Below are 26,197 nucleotides of genomic sequence, written 5' to 3'. Positions count from 1 at the left end.
AACCTAAGCAAAGTGGGGGAAGGCTGCTCTCCTCTGAGGACAGCGCGCAGCACCATGCAGCTTGCGCCGCTGGCGCTGGCACTCACCACGCTCTTCATCGACGGCTTGAGGACGGGAGCGAGGAGGCAGAAGCTGCACCCCAGGCAAGGTACGGGGGTGCTCGGGGAGTGGGAGGCCGGTCGGGGGTGCTCGGCTGCCGCCTCTGGGGGGCGAGGTGCCCGCCCTCCCCGCTCAGGGGCATGTGCCTCTCTTCCGTTGCAGCGAAGCTGCTGGAGAAGCTCAGCGAGTACGAGATCGTGACTCCTACCCGGGTGAATGAGTTTGGCGAGCCCTTCCCCACCGATGTCCACTTCAGGCGGAGACGGCGGAGCACCAACGCTGCCCCCGACGCCTGGACGGCCGCCGCCTCATCCTCCTCCCCTAAGGCTCACTACAGGCTCTCCGCCTTCGGGCAGCAGTTCCTCTTCAACCTGACGGCCAGCTCGGCCTTCATCGCCCCGCTCTTCACCGTCAGCCTCCTGGGCGAGCCCGCCGCCGAGCAGCGGAACTTTTACGCCGAGGCTGCGGACGCCGACGTGAAGCACTGCTTCTACCGGGGGCACGTCAACGCCCGGCCGCGGCACACCGCCGTCATCAGCCTCTGCGCCGGGATGGTGAGCCCCGGGTCCCGGCCCCGCCGGGCGCCCAGCGGCGGCGAACCGGGCGGAAGCGAGGAGGAGGAGCAGGCGAGGGAGGGTGGGCAGAGGGAACAGGGGCCGGCCCCTTTCCCCCGCCCCCGGCTGGGGCTACGGGATGGGGCCGGCTCGCCCCGGTTTGGTCTTTCTCGCAGCCCGCTTTTATTATCCCGTCGGACTGGGGCAAAGCCCTTCTGCTCCGTGGGTTTTGGGGCAAAAGTGCCACCCAGCGGCACCCCGCCACGGAGATCACCGGGTGGGGAGAGCCCTGATGTGCAGCCCCCAGCAAAGCGCCTGGCACGGACACCGACCTGCACCCCGAATTCTGGAGCGCTGGCTGAGGGGTCCCCATCAGTGCTGCCCCCAGAGCCTTCCTGCAGCATGGCACAGAGGCGTGACCTCAGAGGATACACACACAGGCTGCCTTGCAGCCCGTCCTGGTGCTCTGCTGCACCAGGGGATATTGGCAGAGGAACGAGCAGAAGCTGCCCAGCAACGCCCATCCCAGATCGTTGCACTCTCCTTGCACCTTGGAGTGCCAGCGAGGCACAGGAAGCAATGACTGCCTCGGGTGCTCCCCTGGGAGGTCTCTGCTGGTTGCTGCTCCTACCAGGGGATCCCAGGGTGACCATGTTGTGCTGGCTTCAGCCCCAGGCCCCATCCCAGCAGGTCAGGCTGGGGGCTGAGCTGAGCTGGTGCACATGTATGTCTGGGCAGGCCTTCCTCTGGCACCATATCCCATGTCGTTTTCCTGTTTCCTAGCCTAGGATGGCTACAGGATGCTTTTTGTTCTGGATGTTTTGTGGTTTTGGTTTTTTTTCCTCCATGTATTCATATTCACATGCAACTAACTGGCAGTGCTTCCATACTGTGCACTAAAGTGGTGCCTCTCCATACGCAGGGATTTCACTGGCTGGACACCTCTCTAGGGTCTTCACATCTGAGTGAAAAGCCTGTTTCATGGAGAGCTGCTGCATGAAAAACAGCAGAATGTGTTAGGGTTGTGCTACAGCATCGTGTCCCCTTGGGCAGGAGTGGTTCAGTCACTGGCATAGGGACAAGGTCTGGCAGGCATCCCCCTCTCGTATTCCTGGCTATAAATTAAGACCTTGCCTTTCGTAAGCTTAAGCGGGACTGCTGAAAGGAGGCAGGGTGTGAGCAGTGTGATGCAGAGCTGCATTTCCAGCCTGTGCCTTCACAGGGGTTGCTGCACACCCAGCTCGCTCACCTCCCTTGTTTATTGTTGGATTGGGTAGTCCTGCTCCATGGCTTGTCTTTGACCCTGTCCTTCTCTGTCCCTCTCAGCTAGGCACATTCAAGTCTGATGATGGGGACTATTTCGTAGAGCCACTGCTGTCACTTGAGCAAGAGTATGAAGAAGAGCACAATAAGCCACATCTCATCTACCGACATCGGACACCTCCAACCAACTCTTCAGGGGACAGACAGACTTGTGATACTCCAGGTACTCGTCTTATTACTGTTCTTAATGACTTGGCCCTTGCAAAAGGGAGCTGATCTGCAGTAAAAAATCACCATGTGGGGCAGGAGGGATGTGAGGTTGAGGACTCTTCTAGAGGTGGTACCACACGTGCTTGGAAGGGGCTCGCAGTGGCACTGCTGCCCTGAAGAGACATGTGCACCTGTGCTTTCTAGTAATCAGTTATAAGGAAGTTGTGGTCAGGAAAAATATCGTGGTTTCCATTTCATCCCTGCTGTAAGGTTGGCAGGAGATCCTTTGGGCTGTCCTTCCTCAAATATCCCATGTGCCTTTAAACCTGCTTTCTGTTCCCACCTCCATGTAATTCCTAACCATCCTAATCTGATTTCCTCTCTGCCTGAAATTCTGTTTCTGTCCTTTTAATGATGATGTTCTGTCTTGGTCTTGCTGCATCTCTGGCCCTCACTCTCCAGACCTGGCTGCAAGCTGCAATGTCTTATTTCTTTCTAGTGAAAATGAAAAGGTTCTACCACCAACTCTGGCAGTTCTGTCCTTATTAATCACTTTTCCATGGTTCATTTTCAAAGGCTTTTTTTTTCTTTTCCTTTCCTTGTGGCCCTTCCTCCACCAGCACCATCTCCCTGACCTCTTCACTCTCTGTTTCTAGTCTTTGCACATATGAAAGAGCACAGGCCTTTTTATCTCCTCTTCACGTGCCTTGGTGAGCCATAGCCTTGCTCCTACTGTCCCTGTTATCTGCAGTGGCCTCCTGCTGCTCTCTGCCTCCTTGACTTCCTGATTTTCACAACTAATCCTCTCCTTTGGCAGCAAGTACCTAAGTTCTCTCAGAAGAAGCTTACTCCTTCAGTGTCCCATTTCAGCTGCTGTCTCTTCCTCTTCCTTTGGCCTGACGCTAGATGTGCAGGAGCTCTGAAGCCTAAATGGAGTAGACCTTGACTGGCTTCCCTTGCATAGGCTGAGAGCCACTCACATGCTGCAATGCAGGTAGAGTTCCTCAGGGAGCAAAATTATCACAGGAAGAGAAGTGTGGTGCTGGATTTGGCTTGCGTTTAGCAGGTGTAACTGGTTTGGTGCCTGTGGACTGTGGCCATGCTGCTGAGCTGCTCTGGTGCTTTGTGACAGTTCAGAGCTGATGTGCTAGTGACATGCGTTTCTTCTAGAAGACATGTGGATACCTGTCCACATGCAAACATGTACTGGGGGACAATGGTGCCTCTCACAAGGCTGTTGTTATCTGTTCTTCCAAGGGTTGCTGCTGGACTATGCCATTCTGGTTTCTCTCTTCCAGCTGTTTCTGCTCCCTTCTTTGAGATCAGATGCAGGAGACTCAGAACAGTTGGAAAGAAACATGGAATCTGGCACAATTCATCAGTAGCCCTTGGAGGAATGGAGCAGCAGATCACAGGACTCGTTGAACTAAAGGTAGCTGGGAGGGCAATTGCTTGACTCGGTGTAGTTATAACAGCCCATTGTTATTCTGCCCCATCCCCCCCTTATATGTATCATAGCTTCCATTGTTCTTCTGAATAATAAGAACGTTGCTCTTCACAAGAGTAACACTCTATCCGTGATATTACCTTCATGTTGTACCTATGTTCTCCTCTTTTCCAGCAAGCTTTACTTCTTGCTCGTCTTTGTTTCCTTTCTGTTTTCAGTTATTTGCTGTAATGGAAGGAGGAGGTCTTTGCATCCCAAATGAAGGTGCAAGGGTTCGAGGTGGCTGTGATAGCCTTGCATTCCCCCCTCTCCTCTTCACCTCCTTCTCTTCCTCTTACCGCCATCCCTGCTTTTGGAAGGGAGTGTTCTTTTGCTCAAAGAGGAAATTCATGCGAGGGAAATCCAAAGTACCCACCCTGCAACGAGCACGGGAGACCGCCTTGCTGGGCAGTGAGGCAATTAAGAACGACCTTCTGCTGGTGTTCTTCCTGGAAGTGATTAATAAGCGACATATTGTGTGCCTTTTCCACGATGTTGTGATTATGGACTGCTTGTGGTATTCAGGAAAAGTGTCCCTTGTGAGCTGACTGATAGAGTGAGTAAAAGGCTTCATTTCCAAAGGGCTCCTTCGTGTTGCTTTTAGTTTTCAGCATCCTCAGGTCAACTTAGGAAAAAAGGTGTTTGATTTGGTTAAATTTTAATCAGCAATTCCTGATAATTGTTTATGTGCCCTGACATACAGGACTCGGTGGAAGTTCTGAAAAAAGGTCTTTCTCCTCTGAAAGCTGATGGATACCAAATGCATAAGCTCATGTACTACACCAGCAGGGTCCCCTGGCAATGCGCTTCAGCTGTCTGGTGTATAGCTCAACAGCTGCAAGGAAAACTTCGGACAAAGTTTTCCTTGGGGTAACGAGTAATGTAGTTTCAGTCATAGGAAGTGGTGCAATTTCTCCTCCTTCCCTTCTTTTAGTTACTACCGTGAATCAATTTGTCATCTGGTCGAGGATCTGGCAAAATAATTAGCTGTGCTTTCCTGAAGAGCTTTGTCGGGATGAAGACTTGGCCAGGCGGCCGGCGTGATGTCACTAGGTGCAGTGCCGCCATCGCTTCACGATAGCAAGCTCTTCCGATCCTTATTATTAATATCTGCTCTTTTGAGGTGGAGGAGGAAGAGAAAAGATATTCTGATCCTAAAAAAAGAAGAGAAGGAAGTTGCTCATTGCGGAGCTGGAGGTCAGAGCTTTCCTGAAGCTCTGCAGAGGAACCATCTGACTCGGATGATAAAAGGCACGGAGCCGCATCCTGGGGTGCTGCGGGATGCGGAGGCTGCGACCAGCTGGCCCCATGACCTCCTGCTGGGAGCTGCCTGGCGAGACCCTCCCCGGAAGGGACATCTTCAGTTCTGCTGTCTTCTGCTCCCCTTTTCTCTGTTCTTTTTTTTTTTTTCCTTGTGTTTCTTTTTGCCACCTCTCCTTTGTCTCACGTTTCTTATGTTGTTGTTGTGTCATTGTTTTTTGTCATTGCTGTTTATATATTTATTTGCTTTTTTTTTTTTTTTAATAGCCTTTTACTCAATTTTACTGATTAATTCTGTCTGTTGGCCACGCCTTGTTCTGAGATAGCCTCCATCTACCTGCTGCCCCTGCTACAGCTGCCCCATGGCCACAGTATAAATGCAAGGGTTGGACGTTTTTGCTGCAAGCTCAGCTGTTTCATTGCTCCAAACTTTGCAAATTCCTTGCAGCTTTTACTGTGACCCTCACGCAGAATTCCTTAATGAACTCTTTTGGGCAGCTCCTACTTTGCTCCCACTGTGTTTGCATTTCTGCTCTCCCAATTTCTGCTGTTTCCTCTAGAGCATTGTTAGCTAAATGCCTCCCTGCTCATGCCTCGTTTTTCATAATTCTTTTATACTGAAGACCCACCTGTGGCTGAGATGAATAAATCAAGGATATACATACACTGAGCATTGGCTGTTACCAAGGCTTTCATTTCTGGTGAGCCCTGGCCATCCTGAGGCTGATGCTGGGTGTGGGCTCCAGGGCTGGGACTGAGGATCTTGCACAAAAGCCCAGCTCCTTAATGAGAGCACTTCTAACAGGAGCATCCACTGCAGGCAAAACTCCTCATGCAGAAGCAGCAATAACACTCTGAGGATGCCAGACTAGTAGAAAGATGATTAGAGCTTTTTCTCTTCTTGGAGGAGAGTCAGAGGGCTACAGCCAAGGCACAGGCTTTCCAGCAAGGTGTGTTGCAGTGGTGAGATGTTCAGTGCAGGCTCCGAGGAAAGCAGGACAGGGCAAATGTTACCTAAGATGGGTTGGCTCTAGCCAACGTGTTGTTGGGGAGATGTGAAAGCCCAATGACTTTGCCTTCTAAAAAAAACCTCTCACTGGACACAGCCTCCAGGCTTGGCACATCCCATGACCTGCCAGTGATGGACACAGGAGGGTCGCAAATTCACAGCTAGGTATTTAAGTCATAAGGTGTTGAAATGGTTTGCTTTCTTGGGAGGTGATGTTTTGCCTCTGGCTTCTGTAGCCAGGCATGGCAGCTCCAGAAAGTCACAGCCCATGTCCTGGTTTGGACAAGAAGGAGGAGAGAAATGTGTGTAAGTTGTGTTGAGAAAGTGGCTGTAATAAGTGTAAGACAAATTGGCAGTGGGAACCAGATTTTGCTGCCAAGCTAGCGTAACACAGGAATAATCGGTAATATGTCACTGATTTTTCTGGTTGATTAATGAGTAATTTGTAATAGATTACTCTTTCTTAGTAACTTTAACAACCTTTCCCACTGAGCATGGCACTGGGGAGTCGCCAAAGCAAAGAGGTGCTACCCTGTGCCTTGAGCAATCAAATGCACGGTGCTGCCAACTCAATGACTGCAACCTCGTTCCCATGTGGTAATTAGCACCCACTCACCCGCTCAGCCCTTGCAGGAGGTTGTTGTCTATTCTGAGTGCCACCCATCGGAGGTCATAGGTGGACCACAGCACAAGCATCCTGCCACCGTGACCCCAGTGCTGTGACTGGAGGATGTGGTGGGAGCTGGGTGCCATGGGTAGAGCCTTGCTTTGTCCCTTTTTGTGTTGTGAGTTAGTGTTTAAGTTCCTGCCTGTGTCGGGTGTGAGGTGTACGCTCAGTGTGAGAAGTGGCTCTGGTGGGGGATGGGGATGAAGAGGACAGCAGCGGAACAACTTGCATACATTCTACAGACCATTTATATGTCTTATATTCTGATTTAATACAGGCAGAAACTTTGAATGCCTTTTCCATAGGGCTCGATGTTCACAGTCTTGCTAGTCTTGAAACCTTGGATACTTTGCATCAAACTGGGTAAAGCCTTGTCACATTTTTGCTGTTTCTCTTGGGCTATTTGTCTTGCCTCAAGCCATGGTCTTGTTTTGGTTTTCGAGTCCATGATCCAGTGGTATTTCACATGCTAGGTGTCTGGTTTCCAGGCAGGTCTTCAGGCAAGTTCTGTACTGCTGGATCTCACGTAGCTGGGGTTGCAGAAGAACTGCAGGGAGGTTTCCCTAAGCCTTTGCTTCCAGGTTGAGCAATCCTTGAGCTCTTTCAAAAGTCTGTTTAAGCTGTCAGCTCTGCTTTTGGCTTCAGGGTAATACACTGACTTCGTTCTTTCCCTCCGAAAAGTTTATCACTTTGAGGAAGTGAGTTGTAATTTATAGTCAGAGAGTAATTATTTCAGGTTTCCTTCCCTCCTGCAAACAGCAAACGAGAGTTATGTCACAGCTCCGTATGCTAATGTAATTAATTCTATTTCTGGCCTCCCATTGAGGTAATAGCACAGCAACAGCCAACTAGTGCTTAGTTAAATGGGCCTGGGATGTCCGACACAAGCTTTTCCCATACTAAGCTGGGAAAGGGATCGGGCTGTAATGTTTGTGCCATCTCACTGCGGTGTAAATGAAATAAGTTTTTAGACAGACTTTGGTATAAGAAATTGGATCACCGCTACTGAAGCAGATCCCATGATTGCAGTGCTCTGTGACATCGTCTCCAAGTGTGTTTGTGTTTGTTGTAAGCCAGGTGCGTGCCTTTTGTTGTGACTGGTAGCACTGAAAATGTATCAAAGATCCATCTGGCAAGAAATGTTTCTGTAGCAGTGGAAGACCAGCCCTGTGGCACATTGTTATTGATTGATTATTGTTTTGCAACTCAGATCGGGTAAATGGGGAGAGCTAAATTATTCTCCTGGAATCAAAAGGGATGTACTTGCAATTTTGCAACTACTGTTGCATTGTCTCTATGGATGCCTGCTAAAGAAGCAGGGTGGGTGAGTCAGGGAGCTATTACTTTGGTATTTTCCATCTCTACCCCTTGGCATATCCTAATGAAAGCAAGCACACTGACTGTTCTGTGGCTTTTCTTCCCCCATGCCTGTACTGTCATTAACGGCGTCACTGTGGCCAACTGCTAGGCCAAGTTTCTTTCTTCCTAGTGGGATATTTGTTCTCATCTTTTACGGAGTGCCAGCAGAAAGATGTGGTGATCTCAGTGCTGTTTCTCACTGGCATTGATTGGTACTGCATGGTTTGAGGTATCGTTAGGTGTGAATGTGGATAACTTGCTGGCATCCTTATCAGCCTGCCTTCTCCAGGATGAACATATAGCACTACGTTGCCCTTCTCCTGATGCAGAATTAGGGGCAGTACATGGCTGATATAAAAACAAAGGTTATTTGTTTGACCCTGCCGTGTTGATGTGCTATACGCTTTCCACATGTTTGTCATCCTCCCGGATGCAGTAGCATCATTCAGGTGACAATGAACTTCAGTCAGGTTTTAGAGGATGCTAGAGACAGCAAACACTGTGTATGGTGCATGTTCAAAGAGACAATGGCTGCAACTCATAATGAATGCCATGGAGCCTCTGCTGCCCACATGAATCACACAGCTGTACCGACTTTTGTAACTCAGAACAAGAAAACTCTGCGCCAAGACATTTATCAAGAAGCATTTAGATACTTGTAAATGAACAGCTGTCAGTCACTGTGGCTTTGTTTCAACCTCTGAAGCCTCTGCAAATGCACCTTGCTGAAATCTCTGTTTTGTTGCTGTGGCCACCAAACAGGAGTCTTACACATTGAAAGCTGCTTGAAGAGCAAGGCAATGAGCACAGGGGGTTGGGTACTCAAGGCAGAGGCCAGGCCCAGCAAGTGCATCTTCAGAAGCTCTGCAGGCAGATTTGGTTAGACTAAAAGCAGCAGCCCCAGCTGGTCTCCCAGTGTGCTGGCACTCCTGAAGCAGTGGGGTATGGAACTGGTACCAGTGATTTTTTGCACTGTAACTGTGTCACCCATCCTTTAAACTAATTTTGTATCAGTTCAGTGGTGCTTTTGTGCCTTGTGGTTGTGAGATCCAGCTATTTAATTATTTTGTCTGTAAGATCAGCTTGAATAGTTTTCCCCCACATGCATAACTTGCATGTGCCTTAAAAAGGCAATTTACTGGTTTGTTCATTAATCTAGTTTCTGTCTGCTGTGCAAAATTGATAGCTTTCACATACAACTTCTACCTTAGGCAGAGAAAAATTCTTTAAAGCCAGAATGCATTCTCTCATACTCATACATCATCAGGAGAGGAAATGTCAAGAGTATGTGTGGTCTTTGGTGCTTGGATGGTGTAAAAGCAGAGAACATTTTTCTTTCAGTGGGACACTGATTGGTTCTAACTGCAGGAAGAGAGGTGGGATCATGCCAAGGTTGGGTTCAGCATCTCTGCTGAAGTCTTTTTCTCAGCCTCTTCTACAAGATGAGAACCTTAGCAGGACTGTGGGATGGGCTGGTGGGACAGCTCTGCTTCATCTAAACTGCTCATGGGGCTGCTGGGTTGTTTGCTGGCCTTTGCATGTTTTCATTTATGTCAAATGCCAAGCTACAGGCTGGGAGCAGCAGCAAGTACTGCTGGGCACCAATCTGAGGATCTGAACATCACTCCCATCAGGCACCTAGGAAGCCACTGAGGAGTGTAAGTGGAGGAAGGAAAGGTTTGCGTGGTCATGGGGGCTTGATGCATTTGTGTAAATGCTTCTCTTTGCTGCTAAGTAAACATTTGTTTTGGAAGCTGGGTATTTCAGTTCTTCTGGAAGTGTTTGGGAGGCAGCTCTCCTGTGCCGAGGTTATTTCCTAATTCAGAGTCCTCCCCATAGCATCACAGCTTTGATGTGGCAAGGTGTTCACTTCCCCATGCTTTGCACTTCCACCCCTGGCTGCTGTCCCAGCAGGGTGAGAAGCTGCCAGCAGCCAAGAAAGCTCTGCTCTGCTCTGGGTTGTGCTGCTGAAAGTGTGGGGTTGCAATAGTCACAGCAATAGCAGTGGCTTCAGTGCTCACTGCTGTAACTGCTATGTGCAGAACATTTGGGCAAGCTGACTGGGACCAGAGCTTGCACCGAGGCTTTGGGACAGGCAGGGCACAGGCTGCCTGCAGAGATCCCAGCTGAATTTTGATCTGCTTAACAAAGGTGTGCAATAATTAACTTCTAGATGATGGCATTATCTTCTGCAGGGCTGGATCAGAGCAGTTCTAGGCATGTTACAGTACAGCCATGGAATAGCAAACTTCATGTTAAAAATCCTTGGTCATATATTCAGAAAACGTATGCTAGTAAGCTGATTTGAAAGGACTGTGCTCCTTTTCTGTCAGGGAATAGTCATTACTGCTATTAGCTCAAGAAATAGATTACTTTTTCCTCTCCTGCTTTCTCTCATTTTTTTCTTTCTTCCTTTGCTATGTGCAGCTCTCATGAACTTGGAGCTGAGCTGGAATTGCTTTCATTGTCACATGTCTTATTTAATTGTGCAAATTGCTTTCTATTCCAAGGACAAGTTAATGCAGAAATGGAAAGGATTAGAACTGTTGATTGCTGTTTCTTTTAATTTCTGGTTTTAACGTAACAATAGCTACTATTTCAAAAGCTGTCCCTGGCTCTGCCCTCTCACCCTTCCATGCATGGAAAGTACCCGGGTAGGGCCTGATTCTCCTCTGCCCTCTCCCTCAGGATGGATCCAGCAGCCATTACTCAGTGGGGATCACCTGTAAATCAGCTCTGGGCTGAGTCTTCTTAAGCGAGCCAGCATAAATAACATGGATTGAAAGACGCCATCAGGAAGGAACATCCCTGTTCACAGTGAATCTTGCTGGATCAGACATCTTTCTTTAAGTTTCACATAACAAAAAAAGAAACAAAGTTTAAAAAAATAAATGTAGACACTTTGAGGTTTGTCTGAAGACAGTGCAACTACCGGGTGCTGTCTTAGTTAAGCAAGCGGTGAAAAGGACATTATTCCAGCAGCTTTTAACCACTTTGGAAATGACTATTAGCTGTTGAATGAGCACACAGACAAGCTTTGTGCTTGAATTATTGATCCGTAGCTTGCGTGGTTTTGAAGTGTTTGTCTGCTCATTAGGGTTTTGTTTCTTCAGCAAATTAAAGAAAATGTTTGGATACTTAAACCCACTCAATCACTGCCATGTGTAGGTAGATGTTTTTCAGGTCATTTGCAGAGATTGAGAGCTTGCCAAGCAAACCGTTTTGCTTCCTGATTTCTGTTAATATATTAAAGGCAGAACCAGGTGGAAAAATATCACACCCCTTTTTGGTGCTCTGCGTTGCAGTGGGAAGCTGGCGTCATAAAATTATGGTTTTCTTGCGTGGGAGTTTTCCACTTATGGTTAATTAAACTGCAGCAGGCTGCACCGTTCAGGGAAAGCGTTTCTGTTGCGTTGTGGCCATCGTAACAGTGTGAGAAATCAGCAGCATTGGGCACATGGGGTGCTGGCAGTCCTGTGTGCAGCTCCCAGTAAGGCTGGTGGGAGATTTCATGCATGGGTTGAGAGCAGTACACTGCCGTTAGGGTTTAATCTTTTACAGGTGAATGTGCACCGGCCCTGAGTGTAATTATATGCAAGATGGGTGAAGATAACAGCTCCCTACTACCAAAGTCCAGGAGGGGCTTTACATGCAGGGTATCCCCACTCACTTACGCTTGGTTTTACAGTAACTAAGTTGGCAGGCATGCTATATGTGACTGGTATCCAGATATCATGCTGAAAGTGCTGGAGTGGCTTCATATGTGGAAAAAATGTTTGTTTTTGAAGGGATGAGTTGTGTGTTGGACAGAGGAAGCACTCTGATATTGTTCCAGCACTGTGTGAGACTGTAACTAGAAAAAAGGTGTTTTTCCTCTGTGCTGGGCAGTGCAAGCCTGGTGAGCATGAATTAATTTCTTTGAATATCTCCAATGTAACAGGTGCATCCACAACGAGTCCTTTACATTTCCCTTTTCTTTTGCATTCCTCCTCACTGCAGCCCTCTTGCTGAGCATCTTGCAGTCCTTCATGCATTCTTTCCTCAAGTGCCTGGTCCCTTTGGAAGTTGGTTGTTTACAGGGGAAATCAAAGTGACCAGCCAAGGGCGCAGAGAGGAGGCACGCAGCGTGCAGGGGACTGGGCGAAGGGCTGAGGTTAGCACTTTCTCCACCATCTGGTCTTCCTCTCACCTTTAAGTTATTTGTATGCAGAGTTGGCTTCCCGCACTGATTGGCACTGCACAAGTCAGGATAATGTCACGGTTGCCCACGAAGCTGTGCCAGCATGAGAGCACAACCTTGCCAGCACAACGGCATTGATTAGTGCAGAGGAACTAGGGCAATCCAATTATAACCACAAATGCCATTGGCTTTCTCAAATTCTTACTGAATAACTGTGGACTTTCTGCTGTGTTAAGGTGGTCTGGACTGTATCAAGAAAGGGGAGTTCACAGGACTTAGCTAGTGCAGGGTAAATAGAATGTTATTCTTAAGTACTCCATTGTCTATTTACATGTGGGGAAAAATAGCATTTTTTGGATGGGTAGATGTTGGCCATCCCCTTTGCCTGCCGTGATATTAGAGTATGTATTTTATAGTTCTTTTTTTGGAAATTATTACCAAATATCCTAGAAGGAAACTACACATCAAAAATAGCTAAGAAGTTTCTTATCGTTTAAATCTTGTTTGAACATTGAATATTCCTTTGTTCCCTAATATTATGCTTCCTCTAACCTACTCAGCGGGTCAGATAAGGAAATGGGATATTTTTCACCAGCATGACTAAATTAAACTAAAGCTACAAAGACCGTGAGGGCTGTAGCCTGGAGTCTTAGATGAGTCGTTCAGATCTGGCTTTATATTAAATGCAGAAGCGAACAGACTCTCGTGGATGAATCACATTCAATTAGCAACTTCCTATGATGAAATGATTAAAAATTAAGTGGCTTCAAATAAGACTGATTTTGCTCTTACATTTAAATAATGCTATAATTACACACTAATCAGATGGTAAATCTTAATTGTACGTGTTCCATATGTTTTATTTGCCTGTTCTCCCTCTTCACTTTGTCGTCTTTGTGTCAGCATGGAATATATTTTCAGGCTGCTTTTATGTTTGGCCTAATTGAATATCAAAAGCAGTATATGTGAAACTTCCTGAATTCTATTCTTTAGCCAGTGGCAGCTGTGCTATTAGATGACCTTTACCATTCCTGTAGCACAGAATAATAAAGGGAGGGGGGGAATTGAAGCCCAGCCATGTTATTGTTAGAGACAGAAATAAATCATATATAATTGCTTCACTATGAAGGCCAAATCCTGCCGTCCTTCATGCCTGAGCTAGAAATACAGGATTTGAACCTTTGTTTCCTGTGGTTTCCTGGCCACCTTGGACGTGCCCAGAATCCTCACGCCATGGTGGCTAATTACCATCATTGGGCTTGGGGCAAACGAGTCCAAATGCATCCTGTGCTCAGTGGTGGCCCCACTGCCTGAAAACCATTGCTTGTGGTGTCATTGGCTTGAGTGAGGTTACCAAGCCTTTAAAAGATAAGAAAAGCCTTCGATGTTGGGTAACCTGGTGGGCTTCCACACAGGGCTTCTGTTATGGTTAGCTCCTTAGAACAGGTTTGCTTAACGCTTGGTTGAAGTAAATAGGTATTTTGACATAAAACACATGGGTTATCATCTGTATTCACTCCAGAACATACTTTATGTTTGTGTCTGCTTTTTAATCCTAGATCATGAACATAGCCATAAAAAGAACAAGCGGAAACACTGGAGAAAACAATGGGTAGAAGGCAGCTTATTATCTGACACGGAAATGTTGAAACACAGCCTGGAAGTGAATTCGTTTTCTGCGGATAGCAATGAGACAGGGAATGTCAGTGAGAAGAAGAGCCACAGAAGAACAAAGCGGTTCCTCTCCTACCCTCGATTTGTGGAAGTGATGGTGGTGGCTGACAGCAGGATGGTTGCCTACCATGGGGCTAATCTGCAGCACTATGTCCTAACATTAATGTCAATAGTAAGTAGTCACCTGTGGGGAGAGATTCACCCAGAGTGGCTAAAGAGACTACTTTGGGCTATATTTTTGTGTGAGACCATCAGTTTGCCTCAGCTAGGTATGGGGATAATGTCAAGATAAGAGTTAAGCTTGGCTGGGAAACACTGGTTGGAGTCTCCTTCCTTCTCAAACCCATCCCACCCCACTTCCTTCCAGCTTTCTGAACCCCAGGCAGCACGAGAAGTGCCACTGGCTCTACGATCCACAGATCGAACCCTTCTGTTTATTTAGGCCCACGTGAAATAGCAGCTGAATTAAAAACGTGCTTTGGGGACCATGCCTTCCCAGGGATGGATGCTAGTAGGTTATGCACTTGCCTCAATTCTCTTGCTGCTTAAAAGAGAAAGGGTCTGTGAATGCCTTGGTCCTTACCATGGTTCTAGAGTTGGCTTTCCAGGCTGTAGGCAAGCATTTTTGTAGCTACTGGTAGTAGGATGCTGTACCCAGACAGGCAGCTCTGTGTTACCGGAGGTGAGTGTCCAACCTAGTCATGTCACTGCAGGGATTTTCATCCTGTTCGATGCACTTGAGAAAATAAGTTGCTTATGACAGTCTTGGTTAATGGTCATTGCATCTCAGAGCAAAAAGATCTTGTAATTTGGAGAAATGCATATTAGAGCAGAAGGAAACACTGAGTTTCTGTGGTATGAGTGGGTTTTTCTTTTTTTCTTGTAGCTACTGACAGAACGAGGGGGAATGGCCTCAAGTTGCGCCAGGGGAAATTTAGGCTGGACATTAGGAAATACTACTTTTCTGAAAGTGGTCGGGCGCTGGAATGGGCTGCTCAGGGAGGTGGTGGAGTCACTGTCCCTGGTGGTGTTCAAGAAATGTTTAGGTATAGCGTTGAGAGACATGGTTTAGTGGGCTTATTGGTGGTAGGTGGATGGTTGGACTGGATGATCTTGTAGGTCTTTTCCAACCTAGCTGATTCTATGATTTGTTTCACTTAAAATTGTGCTGCTGGTGGGAGGTTCTTCTGAAGTATGCAGTGAGTTCATGGGTACATGTAGCCAAGTGGCATTGAGGCACAGAGTAGGACAGAAGAGCAGCTCAGGAGAAAAATGCTTGCAGAATGGAAAGCATGCATGTGTTGTCTTACTTGCTTTCTTGAATAATGTTGAGTATTTCTTCTTAAAACAGGTGGCTTCCATCTACAAAGACCCAAGCATTGGAAATTTAATTAATATTGTTATTGTGAAGTTGGTTGTGATACATAATGAACAGGTAATGGAAGTGGTTTTCTTCTCCTTCTGTTTGACAGTGGCATTTGTAGTGGGCCTTGTGATGAATGACTGAATACCTGCTTTGTGTGTATCACTTATTAGGATGGTCCTGCAATATCTTACAATGCCCAGACGACATTAAAAAACTTTTGCCAGTGGCAGCAATCCCAGAACCACCCCGAAGGAAGTCACCTGCAGCATGATACAGCTGTGCTTGTCACCAGGTATGGTAAATAGTCTCACGAAGACCATAGCCAGCCATGTTTCAGGCTCTGAGTATGTCATAGCTGTAGCTATGTGAAACATTTAGTTTTCAGTGTGAGTGTGATGACATGCAGTTGTGAGAGCAGTGTAATTATGAGCATAATTGGGATGACATGTCCACCATAGTGGTAGATGACAGGTTCAGGACTGCCCAGGGTCTGACCAAATTTCAATGTGTGGTGAAACCCTCTGGCTGGGAAGGAGCTGGTTCTGATTTCTGCTGGATGATATGACAAAACAGCATGAGGAGGTTTGGTGGAGGACCAAGTAGTGCTTATGAATGTTTTTATTATTGTGCTTGTAATTTAACTCACTGTTGCATTGAAAATTAATGTGTCAGGTCTGTTCTGCTTTCAGACAGGATATTTGCAGAGCACACGACAAATGTGATACTTTGGGTAAGGAAAACCTTTTCTTTGTAATTTTAAAAAGAATGCTAGTTGCCTGTGCTGAACTGTGGGCAATGTTTCTTTTCCTATTGTAAACCTCTTTGCTCTCTCCTAGGTCTGGCAGAGCTGGGCACTGTCTGTGACCCCTACAGGAGCTGTTCAATTAGTGAAGATAACGGACTGAGCACTGCTTTCACAATAGCACATGAACTTGGCCATGTGTATGTTTTATGTAAATACATTTACATTTAAATAGCTTGAGATTTATGCTAGCTGGGACTTGCCAGCCAGGCTAGGACTTGGTACCCACTGAGCCTAATTATATGAGAGGAGATAAATATACTTGGGTAGAAGGTGTACTGCCTAGGAAGATTAAGCTGTGATGTGACTTGGAGGCAGTGGAGTGCTACAGAGTTTATCTGAGAGCTGTAGAACCAACAGATCCACGTTTTGAGGAGGAGGATTGACAGGGTACCCCACAAAGCACCTAAGCAAGGGAGGGGAGCTAACAAAATATCCTATGTTGTATCTACATGGAAATGTCAGTAGGACCTTCTTCAGCAGCCACGGTGTCTCAGCCATGAGGACGAGCTGGCTTTTCGGCCTAGACTGGGAAGTGCTGAGTGCCTTGGGGAGGACACACGCGAGGGGTGCGAGCATAGCACAGCAGCTGTGCAAAAGGGAGGATTTGCCCAGGACATCTGGCAGCTGGTTGGGATGTATAAATGAGCCTGGCCCACCTGCTAAGCCATTTCACTGAGGAAAATCTCATGCTAGTGGGTATGCCCAGCAGAGATGCTGTCATTCAAGATTCACCTCCTCCAGTGGAAGTGTTGTTGACTTTGAAAGTGAGTAAAGAGGCAATCGTTTTAGCTCACATAGTCTTTTACCCCCAGATACGACCCTGTTGGGCAGCTGGTTCAGTCCAAAGCCACTCATGCCTGGTTTGCAATGGAAGTCTGTAGCTGTGGGATGGATGAGTACTCAGGAACAGATCACTCATTGTTTTACACTCCCCTTTTCTGCATGGAGGGCTGGCTCAGATGTTCTATTTTTAACAGCAATAGTGTTTGTTTAAATGAGATTTCCTGACAAAGTTCCCCAAGGTTTTGCTTTCCTCACACCTCAGTTGTGGCTAATTCCCTCGCTGACGTTGCCCCAGAGCTGCTGAGGGGTTAGCGGCGCTCCCAAGCAGGAAATGTCTCTTTGCTCTTTTGCAGGGAGCAGAGGCAAGGTGGTTCACTGGAGGTAATTTAATGGGATATAAACTCCCTGGCCTTCGGGCACAGGATCACACTGGGTCATTTCCCCTTTTCTACTTCAAACAGCAAAGTGGTTTAAGCTGTTCTGTCTCCGTCGCATATTTGCCACATTCTTCAAAACATCATGTGCTGCAAACTTCACGTGGGCTCATGCTGATATTGATGCTCAATGGCATTTTGTAAACCTGCCACATAAAGTGTAGGAGCCAAGTCTCTCCCCATTGCAGCCCATTTTACAGCCTGCATAGGGTGCTGCGCATGTACACCAGGGACTTGGGCTCTGGCTGCCAGTGGGCTTGAGTCATCCGTCTTCTTTGGGGACTTACATGTGGCTTTTTGGCTCAATTCCAGAGGATTTGCCATTTTTTTTTGAAGGTGGAGACAGGCACTTGCCTGCAGGATCTGGACCATCAGCTGCAAAGGAAACCACAGCTGAAGTTGTGTGTTACTCTGAGCTCCGGAAGGACTTGTCTGGCTGAACATGGGCAATGGAGAGCTTAGCGGGGTGCTGCAGACCCGTGCTAGGAATGCAAATGTTATCAAAAACATTTAAGCTGTGCTTGTTGATGCTTATGAATATGTGAATGATGATACTTTTATTCTGTAATGCCTATTTGCAGGGTATCTATGGACATTTATTGGGTTTGCCTTTACTTAGTTCGCATTATTGTTCTTGCTATGCTGGATACTTGCTCTCTATCATTTCTTCAATTGAATTTGTCATTGTTGTGTATCTCTTAGATTTAATATGCCACACGATGACAATCATAAGTGCAAAGAAGATGGAGGTAAAAATCAACAGCACGTCATGGCACCAACACTGAACTTCTACACCAATCCCTGGATGTGGTCAAAATGCAGTAGGAAATACATCACTGAGTTTCTGGAGTAAGGCCTTCTCTAAGTGTTTTTTGGGCTGCTTTTGCATGTGCCTGTATCCCATGGGCTTCTCCAGTTAATGTGAAATCCTGGAGTGCAGTGTTTGGAGGAAATGAGAGGGATTTGTGCATGCATACATCCTTTACATAGAACAGGAATGCAGCTCTGGCATCCAGTCCCTGCCAGTTCAGCCTCGTGATAAGCTGGCAAGGACTGGCCTCTCTAAGGGGAGGAATAAGTCTTCGCCCATGGATGTTGCTTTTAAGGAATGTGTGTTCTCCTCTAACCTGAAGAGTGAGTTTCCCAGGCCCTGTGGCCCAGATACGGAGCCACATTTCAGGAGGCAGATTGAATCTGCCTTTCTGCTCCACAGGTCAAGATAAAGCCCTGGCACTAGTCCATCGTGGAGGCACTGTTGAAGGAGCCCTCGGGTCAGCTTGATGCGCAGTGATCATGCACTTTGCCATGATGCCTTCCCACAAGTTGTGATGGGAAGCAGAACCAGACCCACAATGGTGCTGTGGCAAAACCAGAGGCTTGATCCTTTGGGTGCTAGTCAGTGTTTTTTGTTCTAAATGTGTTCTAATGCTTCCTCAGAAGCTAAATGCATGCTGTACACGCTCAGACATGCTTTTGTGAGGGTAGCTGTCTGCACTGTGGTAGAAAGTTGTTAGCGCAGCATGGGGAGGGGATGGTGAATGGGGAAGCAGCTTCCTACGCTCCTGTGCTGGAGCCTGCAGAAGCTGTTAAACTTGGGAAATGTGGTGCCCATCTGCCCTGAGACCAGTTCAAATAAACACCAATGGATTCTAGTCTCATTGCCTCCTGTTTAACACCTTTTTTCTGCTCTGTGTTGTAGCACTGGCTACGGGGAATGTCTGCTTGATGAGCCTTCATCAAGAACTTACGCTTTGCCTCAGCAGCTCCCAGGGCTGATTTATGACGTCAATAAACAATGTGAGTTAATTTTTGGACCCGGATCCCAAGTGTGCCCATATATGGTAAGTGCACTTCCACACCTTGGTCTTTCTGGTGTTTTCAGGGCAAAATAAGTCTGCCTGGGATTGGGTGAAGAGGGCAAGGGGCTGGTGTGAAGGCTGCTCCCACCTGCTGGCCCTTGGTTCCACTGGCTGTGGAGATGGGGCAAGCCATGAAGTTACTGTCAAGCTTGTGATTTAGTGATGGATCCCAGGGGGATAATTTCATAAAGGGTCATGTATCCTATGGGGCATGTGGCACATAGGAAAATTTTATTCATATTTTGATGTTTTCAATATCTTAAGCAGATGCAGTGCCGGCGACTTTGGTGCATTAACATTGATGGCGCTCACAAGGGATGTCGTACCCAGCACACGCCTTGGGCTGACGGGACAGAATGTGAGCCCGGAAAGGTCTGTAGCTCCTGGTGGTTTGTCCCTTGTAGTGCATTTCCTGTGCATCAGGCTAAGCGTATCAATCAAAATCATCCTATCCCAGTGGCCAGTAGTATGGGGCACAGCTTCTGACTGCAAGACCTGGTCCATGGTTGTCAACTCTACCCCAATAATGTGATTAAAATCCACTGCAAGGAATAACTTTGTTTAAAGCAGGTATTCTTTTTGGAGTGCTTGTTTTTTAAATTAATGCCCTTGAGTGAACTCCTGAGCAAAACTTTTGCAAAGTTTCCCAATGCTTTTATTAGGAATTTCCTATGTGATGTGAGTAATTAGTAATTTTGCTTAACATAAATTTGCCAACTGGCTTCTCATCTTGACAACTTCAGAGTAAAATATAGAGCTGGTTGACATTTTCTTTATGGAACAGTTTTGGCAGTAATTCATAGAAACTTTCAATTTCCATGTGCAACGCTAGCTTCCAAGTAGCATTGTGGCTTCTACAATAAGTGTTTAGTTTTCAGTTATCCAGATCTCAAGAAAAATAGTTGGAAGAATTATTATTTTTTATTGTGATACTTACATTTTTGAAGAAAAACTCTAACTGGCTTCCCTCATTTTTGTCTTTTGTGACTATTAGTGATAAGGAGTTAAAGTTTTCATTGCCTAGAAAGGCTCAACATCTTAATTCATAGTCATTGACATTTATTTTAATTATAATGTATGGATAGTATCTTAGATATAATTTTCTATAAAGGCCGTGGATCTGAAAAGTCATTTGTTCAACCAACTTCTCTGATCTCATTCAAGACAACAGGCAAACTGTATCAATTTGCTTTCCTTTCTCATGGAAAAGAGCAGTCAATACAACTGTTTTTGTTGCTGAGTTTGTGTGTTAGAGATGTGGTTGAAATCCTACTCCTGTGCTATTCTTTGGAGCCAGTGGCTCACCAATATTTAATGCTTTTATGTAAAATCTCCCCTATTTTAAGAATCGGGGTAAATGTTTGTTATCCCAGGAGTTCCTCTGACTTCTTGTGTCCCTTCACTTCTTGTGAAGTCCTTGTGTCTTCAACTTCTCTGTGTGTGAGTTTGGGCTCTGTTTGCCACTGAAATCTCAGAAATAATTATTTTGTTTTGAAATTCTAAAACCTGGGCTGCAATCTTGTTCAGACAAGCCTGCAGTTACCTTCAGAGATGGCCTAGAGTGATGTTCAAGCATTGGCAGTTGAGCACATTTAGTGTGTGTTATCTGGGAGGCTGAGTGCAACTGCATGGATCTTAAAGCCTATGCAATGGAAAACATTTTACTGCACAAATTTAGCCAATCTGACAAGGGTAGACAAATTTAGATAAATGTGACCTGAACTTCTTAACTGAGAACCGGAGGGCCTCTTAAGAAAATACGGCACAATCCAATCATGTTTAGGCGTTTGAATGTACTCTCAATAAAAGAGCTTTATGGAGTAATTCTTGTATCTTTATGTTGATCTGATTGAAGATTAAGGTTTGGATCATCATAAACTCTCTTCTCCTGAGTGCTTTCTTAGGCTTGTGAAGTGCTGAGGTGTGAGTCTGGAGTGCTTTTTCTTGGAATAAATCACTATTTTGGTACTCTGCTGCGGCCAGGAGCCCCATCAAACTGCTGCTTGCTGACTAATGCCTTGCCTCAAGCCTGCATGTTTAAAGGCCATGATATGTGGGTTGGCAGATGGAGAAAATACCATGCCTTTTTTATGGAGATATCTTTGGAAATGAGGGAGCCTGAATAGCTAGGACAAATCTTGCAAAAATAGCTGAGATGTAGATTTAATCAGGCTCTAAATTTATTCTTAAATCAAGGGTACTGAAACAACACGGGAGCATTAGCTTATGCATATTTTGCAAGTGAGGACACTGAATGTGATACCGCTAACCCAAGCACTGAGCCCAGCCCAGAGTTTGCGTGAATACCAGTCACGATGGTTTACAGTGTTTCATAGCACTGATGCATTACGGGTTAGAAATAAATCACTGTGCCGCAATGAAAGAAAATAGAGGTTCATGTTTTTGACCCTCTATCTCTTGTGGTTTTGGGGGCTGTTTAAAGAATGGTAAAAGAAGAGTAGATGGAGGGGAATCATTTCTGCCTCCCGCCTTATGGGCAGCAGGTAGCGTATACGTTATGCATGCATGAAGCTTCACAGCACTTGTCTGCCCCCTGCTAATCTATTCAGCCAGAGTCAGCCCATGGATGGGAGCTGGATTTGGTGAATTATCTAGGACTCCTGCGACAAAACAAAGGAAAGGAAAGTCTGTTATAGTGTCTCCTGTCCCTGCCATTGCTCTCCTGTTCAACTTTGTGTCCATTTAAGTTATTTCGAACTTGCTCCAGACAAAAACTCTTTTATTCTCTTCATTGTCTGATCTGTAAGCTCATAGGAGAGGGAGCCCTGGCAGACTTTTTAGTTTTCTGTTGTAATTCAACATAGAAATTATTTTTGAAATACAAAAGGCACGAAGGCTGCACAGCCAGACTATTCACAGCGTGGTTCCAAGAAACACCATTGCGTTTCCATAAGATAATCTTGCTGCTTATTTAAAACAGCTGCTCTTTTTCTTTCTTTTCTTCTCTTTTTTTTTTTTTTAACACCCTTGATTTGCTATCAATTCCAAACTCCCAAGTTTGAATAGAATCAAGAGATGCAGGTGATTTCCTGGTTAATTCTCAAGCACGGGATGGGAAACACATAGGTCATGTCACAGTCCAATAGCTGCGTACATTCACTAGTTAGCTATTCGGTCATCTTCTCTGGGTCAATGGTGCCAAGCATGACTGTGGTTATATATTTAGCTGTGAGCATCAATGTGTCTACAAGAAGTTCTTCTCTGGGACAGCACTGCTGTATTTATATCATGTGTTTCTGTGCACTGATGATAGCTGTTAGATCTCTTCGGAACTGACATGGGGGTCAGCATCCTGCAGTTCTCAGCCCTCTACATTTGCTGTTTTCCAGACAGGTTTCCCTCAAGTGCTTCAGAAGGATGTCTAAAAGAAGAGGCTGAGCTCATGCTGTTTCTTGCTTGTAGCTTTTGGTATTAGTGTAGGGGCTGGAAAAATGCAGCACTTCAGTAAATTTGACCCTGTTACCATAAAGATCATCAGGTGTTTCACCACCTGAGCAGCTTCTGGTGGGGAGAAATAATGCATGGACATATTTTAGTGGTGCATCTATGTGTTTTCTCCTTTAACTCTCTAACCTAATCTAATATGTGAGCAATCAGCAATGTTTGGGCTTCATAATTGCAAAACTTTGGGCGTCTGTTAGCAGGTTAGCATATCTCTGGGAGTGAATCTGTGTTAGCAAGTGCCGCTTAGTGAGAGTGAAACCCCATTCTTCCATCCATCCATTTTGATCAGCAGGGCCAGAACGTGGCTCTCTCCTATGTCTTGCCTGTCTGTGCAGTTATGCTAGCAGACATAGCCCAAGGAGACACCATTTATAATATAAAAATCAGGGACAGGGGCTTGCTGAGATAATTTAAACCAGTTTCACAAATGAAAGAAAGCAAGAGTTATAGCTGGAAAACACAAGTGCAGACCAAACCTTGGCAAGTCCCAGGTTATGGCTGAGCAGAAGAAAAAAAAAAAAGCTTTGCACTGAGGAATTCATTTTTCTTTCTTAATTTGCTCTTTGGATTGGGAAGCTTCCTTTCCCTCCTCTGTCCCGGGCTCTGCACAGCTGTGGGGAGGTTTGTGTTTTCTCTGTTATTTCCCTTTTGTCTGTCTCCTCTCCTGACACTTTGTGGTTCCTGCTGCTCTCCAGGAAATCGGATAAGCAGCTTTTCCAAAGCACTGTGAGCACTGCCGTGCTGTTCAGCACCAGCAAGCAGGGAATATTTGGGGGATGTTGTTATCCTCGGTCCTCATCCCATAAATCACTGTCGTGGGCTCTGCAGCTTGCCTTTGCTTCTCCGTTGTTTCTTGTTTTATCAAGATAATAATAATAAAAATAAGTCCATGTCTTATTTTTCGTTGTGAAACAGTTCTTGCATTTTGAGTCTTGGGCTGATTGCTGGCGTTCCCCTCTCTGGAAGCATTCAGAGCCAGGCTGGATGGGGCTTTGAGCAACCTGGTCTAGAGGGAGGTGTCCCTGCCTATAACAGGGGGGTTGGAACTAGGTGATCTTAAAGGTCCCTTCCAACCCAAACCATTCTCTGATTCTATGATTTAACTTGTTGTGGCAAAGCCATGCAAAACTTCCCTATCTCTGCCTGCAGCACTGCCGCTTCGGGATGTGCGTGCCCAAGGAGCGCGAGGCGCCGGTGGTGGATGGAGCCTGGGGCACCTGGAGCCCTTTTGGGACGTGCTCAAGAACCTGCGGCGGTGGCATCAAGACGGCCATCCGGGAGTGCAACCGGCCTGAGTAAGTGCCTAGATGAGGGGGCAAGGCTGAGTCATGGGTAAAGTGCACTAAAAAGGGAGAGGGGGAAAGGAAAGAGCTGTCATGTCTGCATTTATTTATTGCCTCCTGTTTTCCCACTTAATCCTGATGGCGTTTTTCTTCTCCTAAAGATCAGAGGAGTCTAGGGCAAGATGGGCTGTGGTTTTGATCCATTTTTCACCATTTTAGCCCTGCTCTGGCTGCTTTTGCAGCTGCTCCTACAGGCCAGACCCTTTTTACAGCTTGCTACCATCTTACTCCTGCTCTGGCTGGTTTTGCAGCTTTTGGCTATGCTTGCAGATGATCCTTTATCCTGTTATGTTTCAGCTGGAGCAGACTAGCAAAATCTCTGTAGAAATCTGTGCCTCATTAGAAAGCGATGCTCAGAAACATTTGTCATCAGCCTGAATTGCTAAATCCTGACCCAAATGGAATGGCAGGGAATTTGGCTGTGGGCTTCAAGGAGATGAATGTGTGGCCTGTGGAATATTGATAATCGACTGAGCAACTGGTACGAAAGCAGAGTGTTCACACAAACTGTGAACTATGCTGGTTGCTGTTTAACTGCCTCCTTTTGGCCCTAAGAACAAGAAGGCGCAGGCAAGGCACTTCCCAGGCTCTTGTAAGGGGTGCACAGTGAGGTGATGGAGAGCAGAGCAGTCTGACTAGAGGAAGGGGCTTAAAAAGGCCAAGCAGGTTCTTTGTGTCTCACCTTTGGTATCAGGTAGCTTATTGCCAATGGAATCACCATTGGTGATGCAACAGCTTCTGCATCCCTCTGTAAGCCTTTGGGGCATGCAGTGGGGAGGGTTGGTGGGAGAAGAGAGAGCTCGTGCCTGCGGGGGCAGAGTGGCAGGAGGGCTGGCTCAGCTTGAGCACCAAAATGGAAGGGAAAGGGTGAGGCCAAGGGAGCTGGACTCCAGCCCCTTAATTAAAGTGATGCTAAGAAACACGGAGCATGAAGGAGTGCTCATCGCTCCATGCTGAGTCAGCACATGCCATACAGTCTTCTGGTAGCCATGGAGACACAAAATAAGTACCTTTCCATGCACAAGAAGAGTTGCACTGCCAAACATTTGAGTGCTGTCAGTGAGACGTATTCATGTTTTCCAGGGCAGCATCTGTTTGGACTGGTAGCTTTTCTGCTAGAAAACCACCTTTATCCTAGAAGCTAACAAGGGGATTTTAAAATTCCATTTCTCTTATAGCTCCATCAACCGCAGCGCCATGCACACAGCTTGTGCCAAACCTGTTGAATTGTCCCTATAGTCTGACACCATAGTGTGGGCTCCCACCACACATTTTTCCCTTAATGTGGGGCTGCTGGGGTGATGCAAGTGAATGAAGAAGGAATAAAACATGGAGAGATGCAGCTGGTTGCTCTCACTGCCTCTTTTATTTTTCAAAGAACTTCAGAAGTGTACAGAGCAGGTCTCATCTCTCTTTTTCCTGCTTTGTTGAAGGCAGCAAAAGCAACCTGGAGTAAGATCTGAAACGGTTTTCAAGTCTTGTATATTCAAAGATATATATTTTGGCTGCTCCAGGATCTGATATCTTGCCAATAAAATATTATGCTGAATGTGGCATTCAAAATGACACCCCCCCCCCATGCCAGATATAGAGAGAAAGACTTCACCTCCTGCCTCAGTCTGTATCCTGCTCTGACACCCGCATGGAAGGGCACTTTGCAGTGCTGTAGGAAGCTTTGAGGCCCTGAAAAGGAAGCAGACTGTGTTTGGGCATGGGCTTAAGGAATGTGTTTGCTCACCACAACAGACTAGTCCCACCAGGGCTGCCCCTGGGAATGCAGGACTAGATGGCCCTGGAGGAGCCGCAGTTTGCAGCACGGCATGTAGAGCAAGGCACAGCTGCAGCATTACAGGGGAAAGGGAGTTTGTCATGAGATGTTAGTGCCAGGAGCCCTGAGTGTGGGGATGCTTCTCTGCATGGGTGAATGCTATCTCTGGACACGAGTCAGATCATGTCTGTGTGCTGGTCCTTCCAAGGGATCCACCTGCGCTGGAGCTGGGCTGGACGAGTGAGTGCATGCAGGCCTCAGGGCTCCCTAGCGTGCTGTGAAGGAGATGTCCAGCTTGAAAGTAGGAGTTTGTAAGGAAAGCAATGCTAGAATGATCCATACCATCCATTAGCTGATAAAATAGATGATTCTGAGATGAGCCAGACTGAGGCCAGAACAAGGAGGTTCCTGTGTGTGCACTGCTCCCTCCCATCTCTGCGGTACATTGTTGATGATTATCCATAGAAATACTACACAATGCTGAGGAATCTAGTGTTATTTCTTCACAACACTGAACTTCAATGTTCTGTGAGGCTGATTTATTTCTCAGGGGCAGCTCTTCATTTACTCAACCTCTGTGAAAAGCAACACACGGTTACAAACACCCTAAAAT

The 26,197-nt window shown here is 46.4% G+C and overlaps 1 protein-coding gene and 1 long non-coding RNA gene across 7 annotated transcripts in view; one reads left to right on the top strand and one right to left on the bottom strand.

Moving 5' to 3' along the window:
* Positions 1–440, bottom strand: part of LOC110404679 — a 4,396-nt gene extending 3,956 nt beyond the window's left edge. Inside the window, exon 1 of the long non-coding RNA XR_002442449.1 lies at positions 308–440. This is a non-coding gene — a long non-coding RNA (uncharacterized LOC110404679). The remainder of the gene's footprint in view (positions 1–307) is intronic.
* The window catches only part of ADAMTS9 (ADAM metallopeptidase with thrombospondin type 1 motif 9), a 67,984-nt gene continuing 41,793 nt past the window's right edge, over positions 7–26,197 (top strand). For 3 of the 6 annotated variants that reach the window (XR_002442448.1, XM_021409190.1, XM_021409188.1), the window contains exons 1-12: positions 7–148; positions 262–653; positions 1,980–2,139; positions 13,647–13,933; positions 15,113–15,196; positions 15,298–15,419; positions 15,817–15,857; positions 15,964–16,069; positions 17,852–17,998; positions 18,849–18,990; positions 19,273–19,380; positions 23,623–23,768. Coding sequence is in view for 5 of the 6 variants with exons in the window: in XM_021409190.1 (XP_021264865.1) it covers positions 55–148; positions 262–653; positions 1,980–2,139; positions 13,647–13,933; positions 15,113–15,196; positions 15,298–15,419; positions 15,817–15,857; positions 15,964–16,069; positions 17,852–17,998; positions 18,849–18,990; positions 19,273–19,380; positions 23,623–23,768 (1,829 nt within the window). In the remaining variant the exon portion in view is untranslated. Of the gene's footprint in view, positions 149–261; positions 654–1,979; positions 2,140–3,426; positions 3,559–11,469; positions 12,061–13,646; positions 13,934–15,112; positions 15,197–15,297; positions 15,420–15,816; positions 15,858–15,963; positions 16,070–17,851; positions 17,999–18,848; positions 18,991–19,272; positions 19,381–23,622; positions 23,769–26,197 lie in introns of those variants that run through there. The other 3 variants (XM_021409189.1, XM_021409191.1, XM_021409192.1) reach the window with 3 other exon arrangements.

Source organism: Numida meleagris, chromosome 11 (genome assembly GCF_002078875.1).
Source record: "Numida meleagris isolate 19003 breed g44 Domestic line chromosome 11, NumMel1.0, whole genome shotgun sequence".
Taxonomy (NCBI): Eukaryota; Metazoa; Chordata; class Aves; order Galliformes; family Numididae; genus Numida; species Numida meleagris.
Note: the sequence above shows the minus strand (reverse complement) of the source record. Positions and strands in the feature narration are given on the sequence as shown.